Raw genomic sequence first — 24,211 nt, forward strand, 5'->3', positions numbered from 1 at the left:
TGCTTGGAAAACAGTTGAAATCAAGCCAAATATTTAAAATAAAACAGCATTAACGAAGCTGGTTACTAAAGCACTGGATCAAAAAAATTATTCTGCTGTGTGCTGCACTGTTGAACGCCAACAGCATTTATTAGCTGTTAGTTCAACATTTAAGCTCTCTTTAAAAAGAAAAACTAACTCCGAGAGCAAACCGTTTAGAGTTGTAGATGTAAATCCAGTGTAAATGTTTGTCCCGTGTGAGAAAGGAAAGCTTGAGCAGCTGAGAGGTCTCTGAGGTACCTGGAGCTCTGGTTCTCACCTCGTTAGTCGACAGGCCGAAGTCGTTGGCCAGAACCTGCCTGTAGCGAAACCTGCACGGGAGGTCGTCGATGATGTCCTCGTAGTCCAGCTTGTAGTACTCATCCAGGTACTGCTCAAAGCTCTTCTCCTCTGAAATACAAACCGTCTCCGGTTAGATACGAACTACAACCCCTCACTCTGGACTCATGTTCCACTCACAGGATGTCGAGTTAAAGGACTTACGAGGATCAAACACAGGCTTGTTTGTGTTGATGACCTCTGCAAAGTGAGACTTCTTTTTCCTCTTGCCCATCTGCGGCAGATCCTCCTTCTGCATCTTCTTCCTCTCCTTCTTCTTCTGCTTCTTGGAGGCCGTCTGCTGGTTGGGGTCAAAGTCGGCATCCATCTACAGACGCAGGATTTAAAGGACGGTTAAACCAGAACGAACAAGTCAACCGACCAATACAATGACAGCATGACTGTTAAAACTCACAATGAAGTTTTCATCGTCGCAGTGAGGCTCGTTGTACTCCTCATCCTCCTCGCCGTACTCTTCCTCCTCTCGCTCCGCTCCCCTCCAGGTGTCCCAGTTCCAGTGTTCTGTCGCACAACCACAAGGTGTGAAGTTACAACAAACTCACAGTTACACCACCTGAAACATTTACAGTTTAATTACAGGGACCTGAACCCCACGAGGACACCTGAAGTACACCTGCACTCAAATAAAACATGCACATTTCACCGCTTACCCTCCAGTTCATCGTCGTCCTCAAACTGAGGCTTCTCTTCCTCCTCTTCTCCGTAGTATTGGTCCCCAAAGAATTTCTGTCAAAACAAACTGCTGGTTAGCTTAACTGTGACCAGAACTTGTTGTCAGCTGGTTTAAATGCTGGATTTCTTCAATGGGAGGCAGCTGCACACTGAGGAATCAAGCCGACACAATGCAGCTGCAGAACAGCCAATTAGATAATAACTAACAGCTTGATTAGCCCCGCCCCCCCCTTAGATACTGTTGCTATGCAAGTCAAACTGTTCTGGTACGGCTCACAGTGACGACTGAGTCCAACTTCTCCCTGAAAGTGTCGGTAACGGTGATAGAATGGATCCTGTAGTTCAGACAGAGCTACAGAAAAGCAGGCTTCCTATTTCTACAAAACGTTTTTGTTTTTTTAAGCGACAACAGCAGGTTTTATTAGCCTTAAAAGGCTAATTTATTACGCTAACGTCTCTAGCTGGCGTCTTGTGATTTCCCACAACAGAGTTCTTAAATATTCACGACATACATTATTTCATGCTAACAGACTGAGGCTAAAGCTGAACGTCCCAGGCTAAACAGTCAGCATCCTCACCAGCTGATAAAGAAAAAGAATAAAGAATCAGCACCTCTACTATGCACCTCGACAGATTCAAGGATGTGGAGGACGATTGATACCAAAGTCTTTCCTAATTAAACCTAAAATAAAGAGTAAACAAACTGACTCTGCTGGTTCATGTGGGACATTAGAGAGGCAAAGCACACACATGCTTGTTTTTTTTTTTACATAAATACTGACATTGTGGGATAAGCAATGGCTTGGAAATATAAATACGTCACTGAAAATAGGCAGCAACAAGAAGAACCGACATCATACTGAACCCTTTACTACAGAGCAAATTATAGGAGAGATTATTCTGTGGAAAACAATGTCCTATCAGCTTGGATTGAGGAAAAATTATTAGTAAATGGAAGAAATGGATGATGAGTGGAAAACATCTATGGACAAACTGACATATTTCTAGATTACAGGACTTGTACATGCCCTTCTTTGATAATAGACAATTCCAGCAATTGCTTATTATCTGTCTTTGTTTCATCGTTTTGCCTTCCTGCTTGTAAAAAACTAGGATGTTTATATGCACAATACTATTGGCTGTGTGCTCGAATAAAAGCCCAATAAACGCTAAAGTTTTAACAAAATCAGTGTTGTTCTTGTATTGAAGTAAAGACGTCATTTGTACTACAAGTGTAAGCGTCAGATGTTAGGTTGTTTTTAGATTTAAAGGTATTCTCTTGTGTTTTTAGTTTTCAAAGGCTCAATAACGAGACCACTCTCTGCACTCCTTAAATGCTGAGTTTTGTAGCACAGGGGTTGATAAGCCGGGACTTGATAACTGCTGTTAGCTTTTAGTCACTTAAGTCTAAATTGTGCAAAAATACAAACTGTGAGTTGTTGTCTGTGTTCATGTTTCTGTACGAGGCTGTGTATCCGCTGACCTGCATCAGCTGGTCGTGTTGTGTCGGATCAAAGTCTCCCTCCAAGTCAGTCTGACTGAAGGCGAGCTGCTCGTTGCCGGTCAGCTCCTGGAGCCTCTTCAGCTTCTCCATGATCTCATTTCTCTTCAGGTTCTTCAGCTGCTTCAGCTGCTCCTGCTTCTGCTCTTTCTCCTGAAACAGTCATCAGGACAAAGGTTCGTGTTAGCTCATGAATGAAGGCGTATTGAAGGATCCTGAGCTCGGTTTGATTACACTTTTTTTTAGCACCTTTTGCTTCCTTTCTTTCACTTCCTCTCTTTTGCGTTTCCTGCGGTCGTCCTTCGAGCGCACAGACGTGGCGATGTTTCGGGGATACGTCTTGATCTGCTGAGCGTCGGGCTCCTCGAAGCGGAAGTTGTAGCTCCTCTCAAAGTCTGCCTGACGCTCCAAGAAGGTCTCGCCCTCCTCCTCAGAATCCTCCACGTCGTCCTGGACCACCTCGTCGTAGGTTGGGATCCTGAAAGCATTCAGGACATGCAGCGTCACAGTAGGGACGACATGAAGGCTACAACTTTCCCTCACTTCAGAGAAAAACAGAAAAACAGTCTCTTTACCGTTCATCGTCCTCGTCTTCATCCAGGTAGCCTTTGTTCAGCATGTAATCTCTCAGGAAACGCTCCTTCTCGTCCAGCTCGGGGTCGTTCCAGAAGTCTCTCAAGTATTTCTGTCCCAGCACAAGTCAGTCTCATTATTAACTCGAGCTTCTTTTTAAAGAATTTCCTGCACACCCTCCAATCTACACTCACCATGTCCTTCACCTCCTCTGGACCCTCCAGCTCGGCCTGACCTTTCAGCCAGTCCACGTAATCCGCCTCCTCTTTATCCTGCACACAGACAAATTCATCTCAACCTCTAAAACTTCTACACATCTGTTTCCCAACGAGGAGCAACTGGTGGCGGCTTCTGACCTTCTCCTCCTGCGTTTTGATCCTCCTGGTCAGCAGCTGGGACACACCGCCTCCCTCGCCACCTTCATCCTCATCTTCATCGCCACTGTCCTGGATGAACTTCCGGAAGCTGCAGAAAGATTTCCATCAGTGGTTTGCGGGTTCTTCTGAAGGACGCCTGCAGGATGTCTCGTCTTACCTTTCTTTCAGCTCCCTCTGCTCCTGCATGTAGCTCGGAGACGCTGCTCTCTGTAAAAGAAGACAAACGTGATTAATAAAGGAAACGTCACTGCTGATTCCTGAAGGAGCAAAGTGTTTGGTAACTACCTCTCTTCTCATGGCAGCTTCCTCGTCATCACTGTCGTCATCATCTTCATATTTGCTGTAAAATAAAAACAAAAATGCTCATTAGAGTGCCACATTTTTTCCTTTCACAGTCCAGTTCACCTTTCAGCTGTTCCACCGGTTATCTTACACCACTTTCTCACATGACTGTTTGTATATTTTGTCCACCAGAACCTCTGCCATTTGTTTACATCAAAAAAAATATTGTGTTTCTCTTTATCTAACTCCTCTCCCTCCTTATGCCTCATTCTGTTGGAGGTTGCTTTGTGTTAAGAGAGCTCTTTGTACCCACTGTTAGTAAAGCGCGTGTTCAAAAAGGGATATCTGTTTGGTTTCTGATCACTCCAACTTTCAATCTTAGCTTTCGTATAGGTCTGTTCTTGCTCTCCACAAACGTAGCAGCAAATGAAATGATTATCGTCAAATCTCAAAACAATCGTGACTCACAAAAATACTCAAATCTCTTGTAAAAGAACAATTAAAATAATGTTTAGCAATTTACTTTAAACTAACTCTATTTCAATCTGACTTAAGGCATTGGAATCACACCTTCTTTTTTTCTATTTATTATTTCTATACTTTTTTTCTATGTTCATTTTGCACCGTGGGGCCTCGGAGTACGGCGATTTCACTTCTCTGTATGTTGTACATGTGGCAGAAGTGACAATAAAGCTGACTTAACTTGACTTTTTCTGCTACTTCTATAAGTATTAACAGGGCTGACATATCATTAATTTATAGAATAATGAAACTGTCCAGACAGATATTCCAATTTGATTTAGGATTTTTATAAGCCAAGCTACAGTCCAATATTTACTGTGTAATCGATTTAAAACAAGCGACAGAGCTTTACCACATGAGACGCCATCAAAAGCGACGAGCAGGACTTTAGTTTGTAAAACCCCTGACTGTGCAGTTTACACCCAGGGTGAGAGTTAGGGATTCACGGGTGGCCAGTTCCACTCTCAGAGCTTCAGTTCCTGATTCATGACTGGACATAGATATGGGACACCTCATGTCCTGTTGTATCAAAAACTGTGCTTTCCTGCTCTGTCAGTAAGACGCGATCAGTCTTGTTACGGTTTGTTTTTAAGACACAACAGCTGGCAAACTCATACTCACTCACCCTTCCTTCTCCAGGATCACTTTACGCTCGTAGTCCTTCAGATACATGGGCTTCACTGCTTTCTTCGAGGTTGAAGGCACAGCATCGCTGGTGGACGCTTCTGAAAGCAAACAACACAATAAAATCACTTGATTATAATAAAACTATAAGAGCAACACCAGTGATCAGACTTCACAATCACCTTCTGAGTAGAACTTTGCATCCTTCTCATAGATCTTGGGGTCTTTCTTCTTCAGCAGTGACAGTGTTCTGTAGAAATCCCGCTCCACTTCAGGGTCCAGTTCCTGAGAGGGGGTCAAACGGACACAGATCAGACACCACAGCCTGTTACTGATGCTGCTGTGTTGTCAGTGTGGATGCTACAGGGGATGCTAACCACTTCGCTGTCATCAGAGCTGGACTCAGACGACTCAGAGTCACTGTCATCACCTCGGTCTCCATATCGGTCCTTCACTGCACGGAGACAACACGTATTACACTCGTAAATCACACAAAACACAGAGAAAACAACCCAGCTGGTTACGCTTCCCCACGTTGGCTAGTTAGCATGACAGCTAGCTAGCAGCGAGCTAACAGCGACACACTTACGTCTCTGCAGCTCCTCCTTCTGTCGGTATTTGTCGTATTTCTGCGCGAACTGAGAGTTAATTTTTAGTTCCGACTTTCCTGCCATGTTTCTACTGTATGTTCTCGGTGCGTTACAGGTTTTCGGTGGTGTACAGAAGTAATCCCTGCTGCTGCTGCTGGAGGCGCATGTTCACAGATGAACCACGTGGTTTCCGGTGTACAGGTCGGACGTGACGTCAGCCGTCCTGCAGGGGGCGACACGACACCAGTTTTTTTGTTTTTTATTTTTTATCTTTAAATTAAAATCTGCTGTAAATTCTTGGATTTTTTTGTAAATCCTCTGTTATTATAAATATTTTTGGAATTAAAAAAAAACTTTTATAGACCTGCTTTTTATTGCTTGTTAAGGTTTCTAATTGTTTTTATTATTCATATGTTTTTTATTAATTTTGTCTATTTTTCTCTTATTTTTAACTATATCTTAATTCGACTTTAATTTTGCCTTGCAATCGTGCTTCTTCTTGTTATCTTGCCCCCATGTGTCCTGCTTTTGTGTTATCTGTCAGAGTTTTGTAAATAGTGACGCAGCTAACTATTATTTTCAGTTCTTCAGCTGATAAAATGTAAATAGTTCACAAGATGATGTCCTCAAATGTTTTTGTTTTGTCCACAACCCGAAGATATTCAGTTTGCCGTCAAAGAGGGGGAAAGAAAGCAGAAAATATTCACATTTAAGAAGCTAGAATCAGAGATTTAAAATAATAATAACAATAAAACAAATGAATTAATTAGGAAGCCTGGGATCTTTCTGGGTTCTGGGTTCTCTCCAGGTTCTCCGGCTTCCTCCCACAGTCCAGAAACATGTTGAGGTTAATTGGTGATTGTAAATTGTCCGTAGGTGTGAATGTGAGTGTGCTTGGTTGTCTGTCTCTAAGTGTAGCCCTGTGATAGACTGGTTACCTGTCCAGGTGAACCTGCCTTCACCCTGAGTCAGCTGGGATAGACTCCAGCCCCCCATGACCCTAGTGAGGATTAAGGTGTAGAGATGATGGATGGATGGATGGATGTGGATACACCAACATACTGGCTGGTGAATTTAAGACTGTTAGCTTTGTACATCACTTTGGAGCAAATATTCTACTGTTTAACTTCAGAGTGATGCAATTATTGTGTCAACAATCCTACAAGGTTTTTGGGCAGGTTCCAAATGATTCCAGCTGACATTTAAGGCGTATCACTTCCCTGACAGGTGAGGATGTGACCTTACAGCTCACCTGCTCCTGAACACACGACACCAGTCGGCCGGCTGAGCAGACCCTGGACCATCGCTGACCTTTGCTCAGACTGTGTTTTTCCAGAGAGAGAGAGACCAGCCTCGTTTGAAAGGCACACAGTGCTCACGAGACAGCAGCCTGACCAATCGCGCTACTGATAACATTTGATCAAACGTGGATATGAATTGCATAGATTTTAGAGGTTTGCAGTCTCTGAATCTAAACTTTCTTACAGTAATGATGTTTTAAATGTAAATGTTTAAATGTTTTAAACTCCTCCTGAAATCTCCACTCACCGGGACGCAAACCGGCGACCGTCTAGCTGCGAGGCAACAATGCTAACCGCCTTGCAGCCCTATCTTGGTCTTATCTAGCAAAAAATGAATTAAAAAAATGCATCATCAGGCCCCTTTAATGTTGTTTATTAAAGTATAATCTACAAATCTACCCCTAGTTTCAATTTAGTGTTTTTAAAGTGTTTGTTTTTGATTGTTAAGAAGAGCAAATATTATATTTGTTAACTTTGAAATAGTGTAATTATTGAAAGGTGATACAGTTTTGAATTATTCACATTTAAGTGATATTAGTCACCTCTGTTTTTATATGATATGTTTATAAATCCATAATTAATCAAGGTTTGTATTTGTGATGATGATATCCTGTGTTTACATGTTGTATAGTTGGTCACACAGAGGAAATACCAAACTAGATATTATTATTATTGTTATTATTAATAAACCCTTAATGAAACCCGCTGAGTCACACACACCTCAACTTAAAACTGGATGTTCTTCAAAACAAAAACAAAAAAAACGTGCCGCCGGTAGGAAAACATCCCCGATAACAGCATGAGTCCATCAGCTGTGGAGGCAACTAGAAAAATCCAGAATCATTGTGCCTGAACTTTAGAAATTAATGATTAATCATGTCAAAGGATTCGGATCAAACCTTCATTTGTAAACCAGACGTTTTCTGTGCAAACAAAAAACAGACCAGACCTCGGTGTCAGGAACAATGTGTGTCTGCTGTTGGAGTTACATCAGGAGAAGTGATTGATGATATCACGGATTTATAATCGTACACGGTGCGTAGCTTCTTTCTCTCTGACGGAGATGTGAGCTTATCTGAGTGTTTACCCAAACGTCTAAAGAAGTGTCACAACCTCTCATTTGCGTTATCGTCCCAACACTTCCGCTCTTCCTCGGCCTTGAACCTTGCACACGCGACGTCTGTTCGGTGGGTTTGACATGTGCCGGGTCGCCGAGCTGCTGCTGATAGCTGCTGTTGTGGCTTTCTCTTCAAACTTTAACAAAACACGGACTGGGAAGACTGAAAAAAACCCCACTGTCAGTATAATTTAATTCACTTTATCTTGAGAGGCGATAATTTAAAACTTTTGGAGGTGACAATCCAACATGTTTGCTTGTGTGGGAAAGTGGGCTTTAAAAGTAAACATGTGCCGTAAATGCGTCCTGAGTCATGGGAGCCTCTCTGTTCCCGCTTCTCTCTGAACAAACATAAATCAGCTCAGACTAGCTTTTTAAATGCACTTCAGTTTCCTGTATTAATCACTCAGACAACACTAAACTTATTTACTGATCAACATGTTAATAGTGGAAGTATTGCCAAATCATAAGGGCTATTTTTAAAGCATAAACTTTAAAAAATGCTTTCATGTGTGTGTTATTGTCTTTTAATCGTATGTGTAACTTGATAAAAATCAAGAAAAGACCAACCAGGATTCATTGTTTTGCTCTTTTTTCCTGCTCGTGGTCTCACACCGTTGGAGAATTTCTGAGAAACGGAGTGGTTTTGCTATTCGCTGTGACGTATGGACCTTCTTGGAATTTGTTTTCAATGGAAGAGCTACAGAAACACAGCCGGCCCCCAGAAAGGGAAAAAAAAAAAAGGATCTCACGTTACCAGTCATGTCGACATGCTTTAAAAAAAAATGGCATTAATAACAACAGAGGGAAGGAAAGTAAAATATACGTACAGTAGGTTTGGAGGAAAGGAAAAAGAGTTTCTGAGAAATCAAACAAATGAAGCTTCACTTTTCTTCAGTTCTGCTACAGAAATAACTGGGTTAAAAAAACAACCTTTAAGTTGCCTTTAAAGCTGACTGCATGAAAGCTACTTAGCAAGTAGGAAAATAAATGGCTTATAGCTCAAAAACAGCTGCTGGTAGTCGTGAAACTTCTGCAACTCTGAGTATAAAACAAATATCACCGAAATAAAAGAAACACTGACAGGCTTAAAGTGTCCAAAAACCACCCAGAGAGCGTCGGTTCTATAATAAATAGAAGCATTTATTTATGTACAGCGAATGTTCAACGGCTAAAACAACATTACCCAAAAAACAAAACAGAATATGTACATGTATGAACATCATATTTACACGCTTCATCTGCACTGAATGTAAAAACGGCTTCACTCGTACCCTCGCTGTAAACAGGCAGACACATTGATTTCTATACAAAGTTCAATAGCACCGACGTGGGAACAAATTCTGTCATTTTAAAAAGGCACACATTCGTCTGCAACGCAAACAGCCGCAGCGTTGTTGTTTTTTTTTTAAAACACTATGATACAGCACAGCACACGGCCTTCTTCTGGTCAGGAATGCTGGAATAAGGCAAGCCGGTCTTAGGGGAGCACATAAATATACACGTGTCACGGTACCAGGCGTTGGACATGGTTCTATTGCTCACACATGGTTGCATCAAAGCTTTTTTTTTTTTTTTTTTGGCCTTTCGAGGAATGCGCTGGTCCTCCTGGAAAGGGGGGCATAAGGGGAAGGGGAATCTAAAGATGAGCTGAAAAAGGGCATCAGGAGACGAAGCTCTGAAGATACACGCAGCTGCTGAAGATGCTTTATGGCCACGTGGTGACATGAGGAATGCTATCACACAGGACAGTATAATCAAGGCACATTGTCTGCTGTGTTTCCTTTGAGGTCATGGATGATATTTTTTTTTGCACAACTGCTGAGTAGGTTGTCAAAATTACACACACACACGCATTGCTATGACACGTATTGAGGTCACACTGGTCGCACCGGCACATGGATCACACTGACTGGTGTATATTCAGCTTTAAAGGAACAGTTTGACATTTTGGGAAACACACTCTGGTCCACAGATGTGCAGAGGTCACAGCAAAAAGCCAAGCTAAATGATAAACTTGTAGCTGTTAGCGCTAACCAAACTGTTGTTGTTGTTGTTGTTGTTTTAGGCACATGCACATTACACAAACCAACAATAAGCCCATGCATATTGAGGTGTGGCTGTTGTTTTCCATTTCAACATGTCCTCCAAGATAAACAAGAGTTTTTTTAAAAAGCATTTAGAAAAAAAAACATTTAAAGGAACACCTCTTAAACGTAGAGGTATCTGTTCATTCTGCAAAACATCAGAATCAGTGTGAACAAGGCCTTATTCACTGCCTGTATGATAAATACTATGATTAGCATGTTAGCTTAGCTTATAGCAAACAAATGGAAACACCGAACTTGGTTTTGCTCAAAGCTAACAAACTCCCCCCACTTTCTTTCTTACAAATTAACACATCTTATTTCCACAACAAAAAGAAAATTAACACTGGGATGAGAAACTTGCAGTCTCCACAGGTTGCCTGGCAACCGGTGTGGACCAGGAAGTAGCTGCTGCACATAGTTGCTGCTTAGTCGTGTTACACTTTGATTTTGTATGAACGAACAAGAGCTAATATGTTGACTTCAGATGTGCTATTGGTGATTTTATTCCCATTGGACTAAGCTTGGCTAGCTACATAGTCTTTGTAGTAAGCTAAGCTAGCAGGTGTTAGCTTATCTTCTCATCTAACTGTCAAGCTAGCAGGTGTATTTCCCAAAATGTTGAACTTGTGGTTTAAATCTGATTTAGTGATAATGTTTGTCATGACTAAAACTCAGGGTTTGTTTCCTGTGAAGGAAAAAGCAATATCTAGTTTGCTACCACGAACTAGATAAGAAGATTCACACCTGGAGCTACAGACTCAAGGCAGTTAGCCTAGCTTAGCATAGAAGACTGGTAACAGAGGGAAATGGGTAGCTTGGCTGTCCAAACATGACCAAGGCTGAAAACCAGCCACAACATACTAATAAGAGGCTTAAGTTACTGTAGCTGTTTCCTGCTGCATCCAGTCTTTATGCTAAGCTAAGCTAAGCTAAGCACCTCCTGGCTCCAGCTTTACATTTAATGCACAGACATAAGAGTGGTATCGATCTTCTCATCTAATGTTAAAAAAGAGTAATTATGCATTTTCCAAAATGTAAAACAGTTATTTTAAATTATAAATAGTGCAACACATAATAATGTTCCATTAACAGCTAAACTGTGATATTTACAGACCTTAGTTCTGATGTTCTGGCACCAGTTAGAAAACTTGACCATTTAGAAGTTGCATCGAATGTGCTAAGCTAAAATTATGCATGAAAAGCAAGATATTAAGAATGACACAGTTCTCCATTTATAGTAAAGTTAAAGAGAAAGCAGACGGAGGATTTGGTATTTGGTTTTGTGAAGGGGATGAAAAGCCAAACGTTAACGTGATGGAAATAATGCTTCACCCTGATATTTCCACTGCAGAGCGCTTGTTCGTCCGTGAGGATATAGTGGTTGAAGGCTGTCAGATACAGGCTTTGACTTCCGTATCTTTGTGCTGTGTGAGGTAAAAATGCTGAAGGACGTTCAAGGTAGCTTATTGTTAAGGCTCCTCTCTCCACTCTGGCCGACACTTTTCAGTTTTCTGTGAAGGCCGGATTGTCGGCCTCTTCATCCAAGCTCACGACTTGCCTCTGACAGGAGAGCAAATAAAATGGATGTTAGAACATACTGCAGCCTTTATTACAACCAAACAGTTTGTTTTATCTACTATATAAGCAGTTTTAGATTTAAATTAATTACAATATTGTAGAATGAGCTCCTCTTACTTTTGGGTAGGAGTAACCATCGGGGCTGTGGCTCCTCCAGATGTGCACTTGGTCCTCGGTGGTTTTCTGATAGACGGGGTTGTCGAAGTGAATCGTGTTGGTGTTCTTTAACCTGTAGTTCCTCCACAGCAGAACGCTTCCAGCGGCCACCAGACAAACGATCGCTGTTTGATAGAGAGAGACCCAGAGAGAGGTGTCACATGATGACTGGCTGTTATCGTTTCAAATTGTTGGTGTTTTCTGAGAAGCAGCAGCAACTTACCCAGAGGTAAGACGATGTAAAGAGCTATCGGGGTGTTGGAGGCAGTCTTGGGTACGGCTTCTGCATATTCATGTACGACATCTGAAGGAAAGGTAAACATGGCAATGTGAGTTAATGATACATGGAGCTGATCTGCACGAAGGCAGCCAACAGAAATGATGCGCTTTGGCAACTCGCCTGTAGAGGTGACCGGAGCCTCTGTGGTGGTCTGAAGGACTTCAGGCTTCTTTGGTTCAGGTGTTGTGGTTGTGACCGGAGGCTTCGTGGTGCGCGGCACTGGCGTAGTGACGGGCCTGGTGATTATGACAGGCACTGGGGTGGTGGTGCGGATCTGGGGCTTCGGTGTGGTCCTGGGTGTGGTCCTGGGTGTGGTACTTGGTGTGGTACTTGGTGGCGCTGTTGGCCGACGAGGGGGGCGGGTAGAGGGAACTTGAGGCGGCTCAGGAGCTGCAGTTGTTGGAACAGCTGGTGTAGAAACAGAGGAGAAGGGTTGAGAGTCTGCTAGAGGATGGCTCGAGATAAGACGGGAATGATTTTATTATGATCTTGCAATGTATTCTGATTCTAACCACTGACATACCAGGTACACATGTCCTCATATTCCGGGCCAGCATCATGTTGTCTGGACAGACGCAGGTATATTTGGGGGGATGTCGGCCCACCTGAGGAGCTGCCAGGCACAAGAACTCACAGCCGCCATTGTTCACCTGACACCAGTCCCTGCCTGCAACGGGAAGAAGCACAATTGTTTATTTCTTGCAGAGAGCTGGATGAAAAGATTGCCACCAATCACATGTCTTTATGCAAGATGTATGCTATAAAGTTACGCTAACAAGCCAGTTAGCTTAGCTTGGCACAAAAACTGGGAGCAGGGGAAACAGCTAAACTGACTCTTTCCATCGATAACAAAATCCATCTATCAGCATCCAGTGTCGTGTTCTAGTCGTCAAGATTGGTCTTGTCTCGAGGTTGGTCTCGAGGCCACATTTTGAAGGCGTCGACCTCATCTCGGAATCAAACATATTTTTATTCAGCTCTGTCTTTGTATCTCTGGATTTCATTTTAAGGTCATTCAAGAACTTCTCTGTGCATCTGTTGATAAATGCAATGCACATGCAGTCCTTCTTCAAATGCAACCAAGAACTTGACTCATTTCTAATTTGAAATGTTTGTTAGTCATCCTGGTTATGGTATATTTAAGATCAAGTGTTTTATTAGAAGGAAACTCTTGAATGGGTTGAATAAAAGTTAACTTTCTTCCAAGAGGCTTCCTCTGTTTTAAGTGGCTGCTACTGAATCCGAGCTATTTATTGTTATCACCAAACCACACTGCACAAGCCTGTTGATGACACGAGACTCACATGAATTTCTAGACTGAGCAGGGGGTCTTCAACACCACTTATCAGATACTTAGAACGAGATCCTGAGATCCTTCCAGAAGCAGTTTCACCATTATTAGGCATGTGAGTCTTGGGTCACTAACAGGCCATGAGCCATGTCATTCAGGGATACGAATAAATCCCTTGGACGCCCCATAAGTCAGTCAGAACATTGGGAAGCCTGTTAGCTGAGAGGTGAAACATCATTCAAGAACCAAAAAGAAAAGTCTAGCTGCTCTCTACTGAAGTGCTATGTACCAAAACCCTTTGGAAATCTCTTTACCCTTCACCCAAAGAGTGTTTAGTGAATGTTAGCTTGTGCAAATACTGTATGTCTCAGGGAGCTGGTGTCAGTGGTGCAATGCAATGGTTTGCATAGTTTATCTTAAGTGTGTCATGCAGTGAAGGACTCGCACTAATCACTGGTCTTAAGTTGGCCTCTGCTCCTCCAAGTCATGGTTTTAGCACATTCCCTCTTCTCCTATGATATTGTCTTGGTTTAAATGGTCTTGGCTACAACACTACCTGCATTCATTTGCTAGAAACAGACAGGAAGTAACTGTAAATATTGACGTTTCAACTTGAAAGGTGGCATCGATGTTCTCATCAAACTCTGGGTGAGAAAATGTCATACTATTCCTTTAAAGCCAGTGATCTGTGATGTTACAGTGATTTAGAATGGGATATGATCAGTGTTTACTTGCAACATGGATCATTTATATTTTGAAAATGAAGGCAATAAACACAAAAATTGTCCATAAATGCTTCATATAATTACCACTGAACACTTTTACTCTTATTTAGTTCCCGTTTCGAGGCCTGGTATGTGGAGCCAACCATGCAATGATATTATAAGCTATTCTTATGACATAACTAAATAATGTACCCACACTATAATGGTGTTTTAGTGGTGTAACTGTCCTACCAGCAGGCTGCTTGAGGTTATGGTACAGAATGATGTCCTCTGGTGATGATAGGTGCTCCGCCAGTGGAGCGATGTCGTCACCCGTCAGCCTGTTTGCACTGAGGATGGCGTTGTTACTGACGTCTGTCCAGAACACTCTTTCCTACAAGCAGAGAAACAACCCAGCTTGAACATTTAAGAGGCAGTGAGTGATGCTGCTGATTACATGTGCAGTGAGGAGTTTATGTGATGTTGCAGGTCTGGGTAAACGTCTACCTCGAACACAGTGAGTCCCAGTGGGTGAGCGAGCTTGTGTTCGTCCACGATGAGTGTGCGTCGACCACCGCCCTGCACGTCGATACTGGAGAGGGTGTGTAGCTTAGAGTCCACCCAGTAGAGCCGCTGGTTCAACAGGTCTGGGGAGAAATCGAGTGGGTTTTGGTGGAGGGAGGGTGGGGGGTCAACAGGTCAGACCAGACTGGTCACTGGTACTTGTGCTCAAATGATAAGATAAGCAACAACTTGAAACCAGAGAGAGGTTGAGTTTACCTAATGTGATGCCATTGGGCCACTCGATGTTGTCGGTGACCAGAGCGGTGCGATCGCCTCCATTTAGACCTCCCTTCTCAATCTTAGCCGGATTCCCCCAGTCGGTCCAATAAATGAAACTGGGAAGTAAAAATATTGTAAATGAAAATGCTCAAATTCATTGTGTGCATGTACTTTTACCGGCGCTGTCGGCTTACTTGCTGTGGGGATCGACCACAATAGCGCGGGGTTTCAGTAAGTCTCGGCGGAACAGAGTTTTGCGGCGGCTGCCGTCAGCTGTTACCACCGAGATAGTGCTGCGAACGCTGTCGGTCCAGTAGAGGTTTCTGTGGATCCAGTCGAAGGCAATTCCTTCGGGAGCATCAACGTCACTGTCGATGACCGTGTGGTGATAAGTGGAGTCTTCAGCCGAGTCCATCGACGTTCTGAGTTGAAAGTAAAAACAGGCGTCAAACAGAAGAAAAGTAAAAAGGAAACACTTATTAATTCTGATGTTGATCTTGCTCAGACCTGTAGATCTTCTTCTGGGAGATGTCGGACCAGTAGATCTCTTTGGCGGCCATGTTCATGTCCAGAGCCACAACGTTCTTCAGACGGGGGATCACTCTTGTGTATTCACTTTTGTCCAAAGTCATCTTTCTGACTTCATGGCGGTTGGTGAAGAACAGGTAGGCTATGGTACCTACAGAATAAAAAATAAAAAATCACTTATATTATTAGACTCGAACTGATGAAGCCTCTTGGATGAGAGGTGGAACGTCTTCAAGGAACTCAATCAAGTCCAGTTGCTACAATTAAACTACGAGAATATTATTAAAATTGCTGATTGTCTTGAGTCAAACTGAAATAAAACACATTTTTCTAAATGCTAGCTTATGAACCCTGGCACTGGTCTGGGCTTCAGAGAGGTTTCAGGTATAACAATCTGGTTGTGTGTTATCACCACAAATGGATCAATGAAAGAGAAACATCTAGCACTAACTGGACCCTCTGTTTTGGATAACGTGGGATGAACACAACACAAAGTGTGACAGCAGCAGGTGTTGAAATAACGTGAACTAAACGTAACATCCTGAGGAAATCAGTGCAGACGAGGCTGCCTCGATGCCATTTGAGTGAAACACAAACTGAATGTGGATTTTTTTTTCTTAATCGGTGAACATTTAAAGTTCCACTCAATTTTTTTCTCTATATATTTTAACCTGTTTAGTTCATTTGTGTTTCATTTACTTAAGGATTTGTTTGTTAAATGTTCCAGGAGGGGAAAAAAAACAAAAAATTTAATAGATTTCTGTCAAATAGAGTCACACAGATTCTTTACTTTATGCAGACCAATCATGCTTATTATTGTGCAAAGTTTTTCGAGGCAGGAAAACCCCTGGAATAGCAACTGATCCTTTTGTAAAATTAAACTACAATGCACATTAGCTGCACTAAAGATTATATTTCTTTAACAGAAAGTGTAAATCCAAGAACATTAAAGGGAGTTAAATGATTTATTTGGTTATTTCTACTAATGTAACAGGACGAATAACATTTTCTAAGTTTACTCATCATCTTTCAACATCTAACTGTTACACAATAATGAAAAAAAAAGAGCTCGTACTTACCAATGGCCTTGCAGGCTTTGGTCGTTGGGTCAACCTGGTAACCCTCCTCACACTCACACTTGTAGCTGCCCATCTGGTTGATGCAGATTTGACTGCAGGTGTCCGGGTTGGCGCACTCGTCGATGTCTGAGTCAAAGAAACGGACGAGTTAAAAATCAAACTGAGTGGAGAGAGTTAGGAAAATCCCTCTTTATCTAAAAGCACAGTAGGTGACAGGGACGGGCTTGCATCATAGTTTACTGGCATCATTCGTTAACCTGAGTGAAGTTCATGTTGGAATCTGATAATGAGCAGAAAGCAGCACGTGGATGCTTTGCGACTCACCTTGACAGCGCTTGGTGTCAGTCAGCCGATAACCGGACGGACACAAGCACTCGTAGCCGATCTTTAGGTCTTTGCAAACGTGGGAGCAGCCGCCGTTGTTGTACAGACACTCATTGGAACCTGCGGTGGGAAGAAGAAAAGGACGAGAGCTCTGAAACTGCAGACGCCCTCATTATACACATCAAAGCATCAATTCAGCAGACAGTTCTGAATGAGGGGCCTCTGCACTCACCACATTCCCTAAGAGGCTCATCTGACCAATCCCTGCAATCGCGCCTCTTGTCGCACACCTTCTCCATGCTGATGCACTCCCCGCTGCGGCACTTAAACCTGGTTGGGCCCTCGCAGCGGGTTGCTGTGTTTGAAACGTGGAGATAAAACAGACATAGGTTAGAGATTCTGCAGTTCAGAATCAGGTAGGACGGCTGCAGGAGGAGATTCATACCGTTGACACATCCGGTTTCATCGCTCATGTCCCTGCAGTCGTACTGATGGTTGCACTGGCGGCTGCCGTGGATGCAAGTCCCATCACCGCATTCAAACTCGTCAGGACGGCAGGTGGATCGAGCTAAAGGGATGAAATAAGAGGTGATGACTCGAAGCTAATGCGGGCACTTAATCCACAGGAAAAGCAGACGGGGGAGGAATTTTGTAATCATACCACAGTTGGCTTCGTCGGATCGATCGTGACAGTCGGCTCCTCCGTCACACTTCCAGCTGCCGTGGATGCACTCTCCGCTGCCACAGCGGAACTCCAGGGACGAGCACTTGTGCACGGCAGGAGGGGCGGGAGTCTTTACGCCACAGTTCTGGGGCCATTCGTCCGAGCCGTCGAGGCAGTCGGCGTCGCCGTCGCAGGCCCACAGGCGGGGAACGCAGACGGTGTTGTTGCACTGAAACGATGCGCTGCTGCAGGTGGTGGCCGGGCAGGAGACCTCGTCGCTGCCGTCGTCGCAGTCGGCCTCGTCGTCGCACATGAAGGCCGACGACACGCATTGGCCGTTGGAGCAGCGGAACTCGGTGTTTGTGCACTGCCTGGGTGCTAAGAGAGGGGAGACGGGATAGGTTCTGTTAAAGGAAGGAAAAACTAGGCAGGGAGGAAGGATGATTGAGGAAATGGTAAGACTGATTCCTCTGATCTGTCTCACATTGTCAGAGCATTCTCTAGAGCTGATATGGTGCTGAGGAGAATGGTCTGTCTGCACCTCAGTATCATTCTACTGCAGGTGGTAAAGACACCGAATAGAACAGAAAAGCTTTATTGTCATTGTACATGTGCAATAAAGTTACATGGCTCTTACTCAGCAACAGTGTTCTCTCAAAAGACTGACGAGGAAAGTGTTTTGGAGAAGAATTTGCATGTATGGAGGCAAAAACTGATAATTCACTAAAAGGTCTGTATTACTGCATGAACTAAACCTTCATCAATCTTTTTCAGCTGGTCGGCTGCTGCCCAGAGCTTCATGTTTTGTGGATGTTGAAAATGTCAGGCCACATCTAGTGAGTCAGACTAATCTGTGACTTACCACATCTCTCTTCATCGACTCCATTCTCACAGTCAGCTTTCCCGTCACAGCGCCAGGTGTTGGGAATGCACTGGTTCAGACGGTCTGCGCAGCTGAACTCGGCCGGTTTACACGTTTTAGCCGCTGCAAGTGGAGACGCACAGGAAACGGGAGCTTGAGTCTCGGATTGAGGGATGACAGTTTAAACTATATTCATAACAAGTCCAGTCACACGATACTCACAGCAGGTACCAGGAAGTTCGTCCGTGCCGTCTCCACAGTCATCCGTTCCATCGCACACCCATCTCATTGTGATGCATTTGCCGTTCCCGCACTGGAACTGGTTGGATCCACATGTTGTGAATGCGTCTAATACAGACAGACAGAAATATGCAGTTCAGCTAAATGGGAGATTGTTTTAGTTATCATCTACCAAGGACTCCACCGAAACGCTGCAAATAAGCTATCAGACAAGGCCAGTGATAGCAGCTCAGTGACGGCATGTTGCTCACTATCTTTACCAGCAAGGTTTAGACTGTTCACATGGTGACATTTGCTGATGGTGTTGGGTATTTCTTAAGAATCGTAATAATCTTAATAATGGCATTGGGTATTTTCAGTAGTTGGCACTCCGAAAGAAATCAGGATCAACAACATGTTCAGGGTTCATCCTCAAGCAACCAAGAATCCAGCTAGTAAAGTGGTTCACAAAAGTCACCAAATTAAACAAACGAGTCAAACATATCAAACTTTGTCATTTACTTCCTAAAGAAAATGACCCAACATGACACATCTGTGAGTGTTATGTGACCCTCAAACAGCTGAACTGAAGGTGAAATTAGAGTCAGATGTTTTCAGATGATCAGTGGTCGAGTAGTCCTACTTAAAGAACAGGCATCAGACAGACTATGTGAAAAGTCAGGACCATTATTACCTCTTCAGCTAACAACCATCACTCCAAGAGTTAGGAGTGTGATAGTCGGCAAGGACTCAAGGTAACTTCATCTGATGTTCATGTTCATGAGTCCACCATTAGGAGAACTCTGTTGTCCCTGGCAGGGCTAAATAGAAAACGTTGCTTCTCCTCAACAAGAACATTGCTGCCCAACTGTTTGTAGTTTGCTAAAGATGATTTGGACAAAACATTTCGGACAAATATTCCAGAAGAGGAACCTTTATCCTATCTGTGAAGCACGGAGGTGGAAGCATCATTGCTTGTATCTGTTTTGCTTCATTCTGGGGCAGAATGGTTCCCCGTCATCAACTGAATAATGGATTTCTAAAAGAAAAATTAATCTTATCGTGAATCTCAAGAGAAAGTAGGTCGTGTGATGAGACAACCAGCTAAAGCACACAAGTGTCCCAATGAATGACCGAGTCAAAGTCCTGACCTCGTGCCAACAAAACCTAAAGAGAAAAGTTCATCTGAGGAAACCCACCGACATCCCAGAGCTGAATCCGTTCTGGAAGGAGGACAGACTGAATATCTGCATTTCTGATGTTCAAAACTGATCAAGAGTTACCAGAAAGACGTAGCAGCAGCAGAAACGGAAGCAAAGAGCTGATTGTTGTCTCTTTATCTACTTTTAGGACTTAAACGAAAATCTGATGATGTTTTAGATCACATTCACGCAGAAATAAAGACAACTGTAGAGATTCATGTCATCCTCTGGGGAGCATGAATGTAAAAAACAAGCAACACACATCCTGATGGCTTCCAGTGTAAGTCCAGGAGGTATATACCCTTGAATGACGCACACGTGAGCGAACAAACACACATGTGCATGTTTCTGCTTGTTTAAATAGGGCAGATAAATGGTTGAACTACAAGTCAAACACAGATACGTACAGTAACCATGTAAGTGGCCCTGCCTGCTTTTATCAGCCGTTATCAGGGAGCCGCTGATACGGCAGCTTCGTAAACGCGATAGCAAATTCTATTTTCCAGCATTTATGATTCCCGGCCAGCAACAGACACACAACCCCCCCCAACCCCCATCTTTAATGGATCCAATGAAGCCGCTGAACTGGAAGAACCAATTAGACTGTACATCAAAGAAACGCCACTTCATGAAAATGTACTGGAGGCCGTTGCTCCCTCCGGTCCTGGGGGCGCAAAACCCCCAGATGGCCACCTGTTTGTGACAGGAGGCCAGGGGGAGGTATTTAACAGGAGTACCACCAGCAGCTCCGCAATTACCATCCTCATAGCCCCATACAGTAAAAGAAAGCGTTTTAACCATCAAATTAAATATTTATGTTCCTATAAGAACTTGTGCAGAACAGACATGTCATAAATTATGAATCCCTGAAAAAGCACCTCACAGCCGAGAAAACCACAAAGTCGACCATCTGCTGCTTAATGCTTAATGCTGTTGTCCAATTACTTCTTTGAGCTTTTGCAGGTTGAGGAAATTCTTTTATTGCCGTTGTAGTATTTTATATGACTCCATAACTGCAAATGTTAGGGAGGGCTGTTAATGTTTTTATGACTACATGGGAAAGGAGTGCCTTATTGCCCCGGCTGTAAAAATTATTGACAAACTCCATCCGAACAAGGATTTCCTTGTAGAGGGCGGCAAAAAAAAGACATCTTCTCCCATAATGTGCTGCATGCATGGTGGAATTTTTCAGACTTTCTAGCTCGGCAATGTTTCCCTGAAGCGGTTGACGTGTTACCCACATACAGGTTCATGCTGGTTATTTACTTAATGGGCTTAAAGTTCAGACCTTGACAGACTGGACCGATCGGCGGCGTTGTTGACCGAGTCGGTGCTCGTCTTTGTTGCCACTTCTTGGACGTGTTTAACTGATTGATCACAACCTATATTTTACTCTCAGGTGCATCTTGCTGGTCTTGAATGAGAATTAATTAACACATTATTTTAAAAAAAATCTGCTTTTGTTGATTAAACCCCTAAAATCTCTCATCTCTGTGTATCAACGTTAGATATCTACAAGTGGTTTAATTTAAATATTAAATTGGCTCATCGTTGCTTTCCTCGAGAATGAGCAGGTGCATGAAGTTTCCACCCTCGCTGCACATCGGCACACCAGCTCACCTACTGTGAGGAGTTTAAGCGACATTTTTTTTGACCCAGAAACTGATTCCGAAGACGAATAATGACAGAAAGCCTCGTCCTGCAAGATTGGTTCCTCGGGTTTGAAACCTTGAGAGGCTGGATCCATGTTCTTACGCTGACATATCGAGGTGAAACTGCCCCGTCCGTGGGGTTATTTCCCTAATGCTGTGTCTTCCAAAACATAGAAAACAGCTTATTGACATGTAAACAAGATTAGAACTTGATTTTTAAGGCGACACAAATCAGGATTTTCTGTCCAAATCTGGGTTTCCCAACATGAAGAGTCTTCTGAATAGGACGCATATCTGTGTGACTGGTGTGGAAAGGTGGATGGGTGACAACCAGTTCCAACACGTTCCACCACCATTCAAACACCATTTCCCAGAACCGGCACACCGGGAACAGGTCGGACAGTGACTGTACAAACCCAAATTAAAGGAATGCAGCCTCTAGACAATGTCTGTGTTTGTATTGGAGGATTTGCACAACATCCTGCAAACTCTCTGGCTGTTGCATCATGTGGGAGGAATAAATGCACCTGTGAACGCCGGCAGGAGCCCCGATTCATTTCCAACTGATATAAAATGCGAGTGGCGCCCATTTTTCCCCTCACTGTGAATGGCAGCAGCTTCCAAAACCGGCTTTTCAGAAACCCCGCTTGACATCTTTTGCATTCACACACGCTGGAAGCTCATTGGCTGCAGGAGGCTGAGCGCCAGTAAATGAAAAGGCACAAACATGCAGCTTCATTCAAAAGCCGGCAAAAGGAAAAAAAAACTGATTAGATTACAAGCTGCAGAGATTTAAATATGATGAGGAGGAATAGAATGGTTCGAGCTGATAACGGGGAGGCTTTGGGGGCAGAAAATGAGTCGCTGTGGAGTTTTTCTTTTTTTTTCTTTTTCCTAGAAATTTCCCAGTGAAAGAAAAAAAAGGGGAGAGTGGGAGAGCTTTGACCTACATTCTGGGAGAAGTGCTCCCTCCCCCCATCACCTTGCATCCGGTGCTGTCAGAGGAGTGGGCAATTTAAACCCAAACACACTCAATTACCCCCCTCCTCTACATGAAACCTAATTAATAATAATTTGAAACCACATTTCCAGGAAGTTGAAGTGTTTTTTTTTTCCAAATCAAAATAATGTAGTGATAAAAAGTTGAAACACAGCCGGCTTTGGACTTACTTGTCTGAACAAGGGAGCAGAAGAGAAGCAGCAGTGAGGTGCAACACGGCAGTCTCATGGTTTTTCTGGAAGATGCACCTAAAAGTCTAAAAGTGTGAGTGAAGGGACTGCTGCTCACTCTCTCCCTGTAGCACCAGTAGCAGTAGTGGTAGAAGTGGTAGTCGCTGCCTCCTCTGCTGGCTGAGAGATGCTCCTGCTGCTGGATGATCTGATGCTCCTGCTCCTTCCTCACTGTAACTGTTTGACAACAACATCAGACTCATTTCAATGTGGTCCAGGGTGGGTGGAGCCCAGAGGGGGCCCCGGGAGGGGGAGGCGGGCCCTGGAAGTGGTGTGATTTCTGAGGCACACAGCCCTCAACAATTGTGAGGCGGAGCTCCAGAGGAGATGGATTTACGATGAGTTTAACCCTTTCAGACGGCGTACAGTATTTTGGATGCATTAGTTTCACCTGATCACGGTGGCTGCATGTGGATCAGGGGCGTAGCAGGAAGGTCTGGGGGTCCTGGGTGGAAGCGCCTCAGGGGGTCTTTAATGGAGTGTTGGAGCCTCTGAGGGAGGGGAGAAGATGTTTGATTATTTTTTATGAGAATAAAATGACAAACTAGAGCTGTGCACCACCAACAGACATATGTGAGTTTCTTGTTATACTTTAAGTTAAAGTTCAAAATCAAATCACTTTTGTCTCTTTTTTCCCTCAAATTTATGATTTTTTTCCTTAAAATATTGTAAAACCATGATATTTATTTCTCACAATATTATATCAGTACTTAAAGATGATTTCTTAAAATAACAAAACAAATTTTATCAATTTCATTCCTAAAATATTGCAGCTTTTTTCTAGGAATTGTAATTTTTTTCCCTCAAAAACACTGTTGCAGCATTTCTCTGGAAGTCACACCACTTTTGTTCTTATTTTTTCCCCTCAGGTTTTCAAAATGTTCTGATTTAGATATCTATTTCTCAAAATATTGTGCTATTACTTTTCTACAAATATAATTTTCTTCCATCAAAACATGATTAATTAAAAAAAAAAAAAATTCTTTCTCAGGATTTTACAACTTATTTCTAGGAATCGTACCTTTTTTTCCTTAAAATGCTATGACTTTGTAAAATAATCTGGACAGCTTTGTTTCTCAAACTACGACTATAATAATAATAATAATAATATTAACTGTATTTATGGAACACCTTTTAAAAACAGAGTTTACAGAACAAAAAATAAAAGAAGGATCCTCAGGCAGAGTCGCTCCAAACAGAAGGAGAAAGACCAGAGAGACAAATGTGGAGAAATAAAGTTGATTTTCAAAATAAATTAATGCAACAACACCAGTTAAAATAATAAAATTTCAAATCCCAATAAGGGCCAGAACCAGTGAATAAAATAAAATAAAGGGTAAAACAGCAAACACAAGGCTAAAAATAATATTAATAGTAGTGATGGTAAAGAAATAAAGTAAATACATAAATAAGGGAATAAATAAAAGCTTTAAAAAAATCAATTTGACAATAAAAATAGGCAATAAACAATAATAAGAATAGAAATAAAAATTGAAACTGCAGAATTCCAACTTTTACTGCAGATTTTTTTTTCACATTTTTAAAATATTTCACTTTTTTCAAGATATTACAACTTTTCTCTAAAACCTGAATGAGTGTTTTCTAAACTTTTTCTCTAAATATGACTTTTCA

General features: G+C 42.7%; 2 protein-coding genes across 2 annotated transcripts in view; both read right to left on the reverse strand.

The window, feature by feature from the left end:
• kri1 (KRI1 homolog) overlaps positions 1-5,694 on the reverse strand; it is a 7,516-nt gene extending 1,822 nt beyond the window's left edge. Inside the window, exons 1-15 of the mRNA XM_008292264.1 lie at positions 5,519-5,694; positions 5,307-5,383; positions 5,112-5,214; positions 4,931-5,030; positions 3,787-3,841; positions 3,659-3,708; positions 3,481-3,589; positions 3,319-3,396; positions 3,127-3,236; positions 2,801-3,029; positions 2,534-2,704; positions 1,029-1,104; positions 773-879; positions 523-685; positions 299-429 (exon numbers count right to left, since the gene is read on the reverse strand). Coding sequence (XP_008290486.1) covers positions 299-429; positions 523-685; positions 773-879; positions 1,029-1,104; positions 2,534-2,704; positions 2,801-3,029; positions 3,127-3,236; positions 3,319-3,396; positions 3,481-3,589; positions 3,659-3,708; positions 3,787-3,841; positions 4,931-5,030; positions 5,112-5,214; positions 5,307-5,383; positions 5,519-5,603 — 1,644 coding nt within the window. The 5' untranslated portion in view covers positions 5,604-5,694. The remainder of the gene's footprint in view (positions 1-298; positions 430-522; positions 686-772; positions 880-1,028; positions 1,105-2,533; positions 2,705-2,800; positions 3,030-3,126; positions 3,237-3,318; positions 3,397-3,480; positions 3,590-3,658; positions 3,709-3,786; positions 3,842-4,930; positions 5,031-5,111; positions 5,215-5,306; positions 5,384-5,518) is intronic.
• A 3,365-nt stretch (positions 5,695-9,059) lies between these two features.
• ldlra (low density lipoprotein receptor a) lies at positions 9,060-22,704 on the reverse strand. The gene is made up of 18 exons (XM_008292266.1): positions 22,520-22,704; positions 18,499-18,624; positions 18,277-18,399; positions 17,412-17,792; positions 17,196-17,318; positions 16,983-17,105; positions 16,751-16,870; positions 16,427-16,552; positions 15,327-15,498; positions 15,014-15,241; positions 14,817-14,935; positions 14,544-14,683; positions 14,289-14,430; positions 12,565-12,708; positions 12,162-12,449; positions 11,985-12,065; positions 11,723-11,886; positions 9,060-11,587 (listed from the first exon to the last, which is right to left on the reverse strand). Exons 1-18 carry the CDS (start codon positions 22,575-22,577, stop codon positions 11,531-11,533), a joined length of 2,715 nt encoding a protein of 904 aa, XP_008290488.1. The 5' UTR covers positions 22,578-22,704; the 3' UTR covers positions 9,060-11,530.
• Between the last annotated feature and the right edge of the window lie 1,507 nt (positions 22,705-24,211).

This window comes from Stegastes partitus, unplaced genomic scaffold (genome assembly GCF_000690725.1).
Source record: "Stegastes partitus isolate 25-593 unplaced genomic scaffold, Stegastes_partitus-1.0.2 Scaffold798, whole genome shotgun sequence".
Lineage (NCBI taxonomy): Eukaryota > Metazoa > Chordata > Actinopteri > Pomacentridae > Stegastes > Stegastes partitus.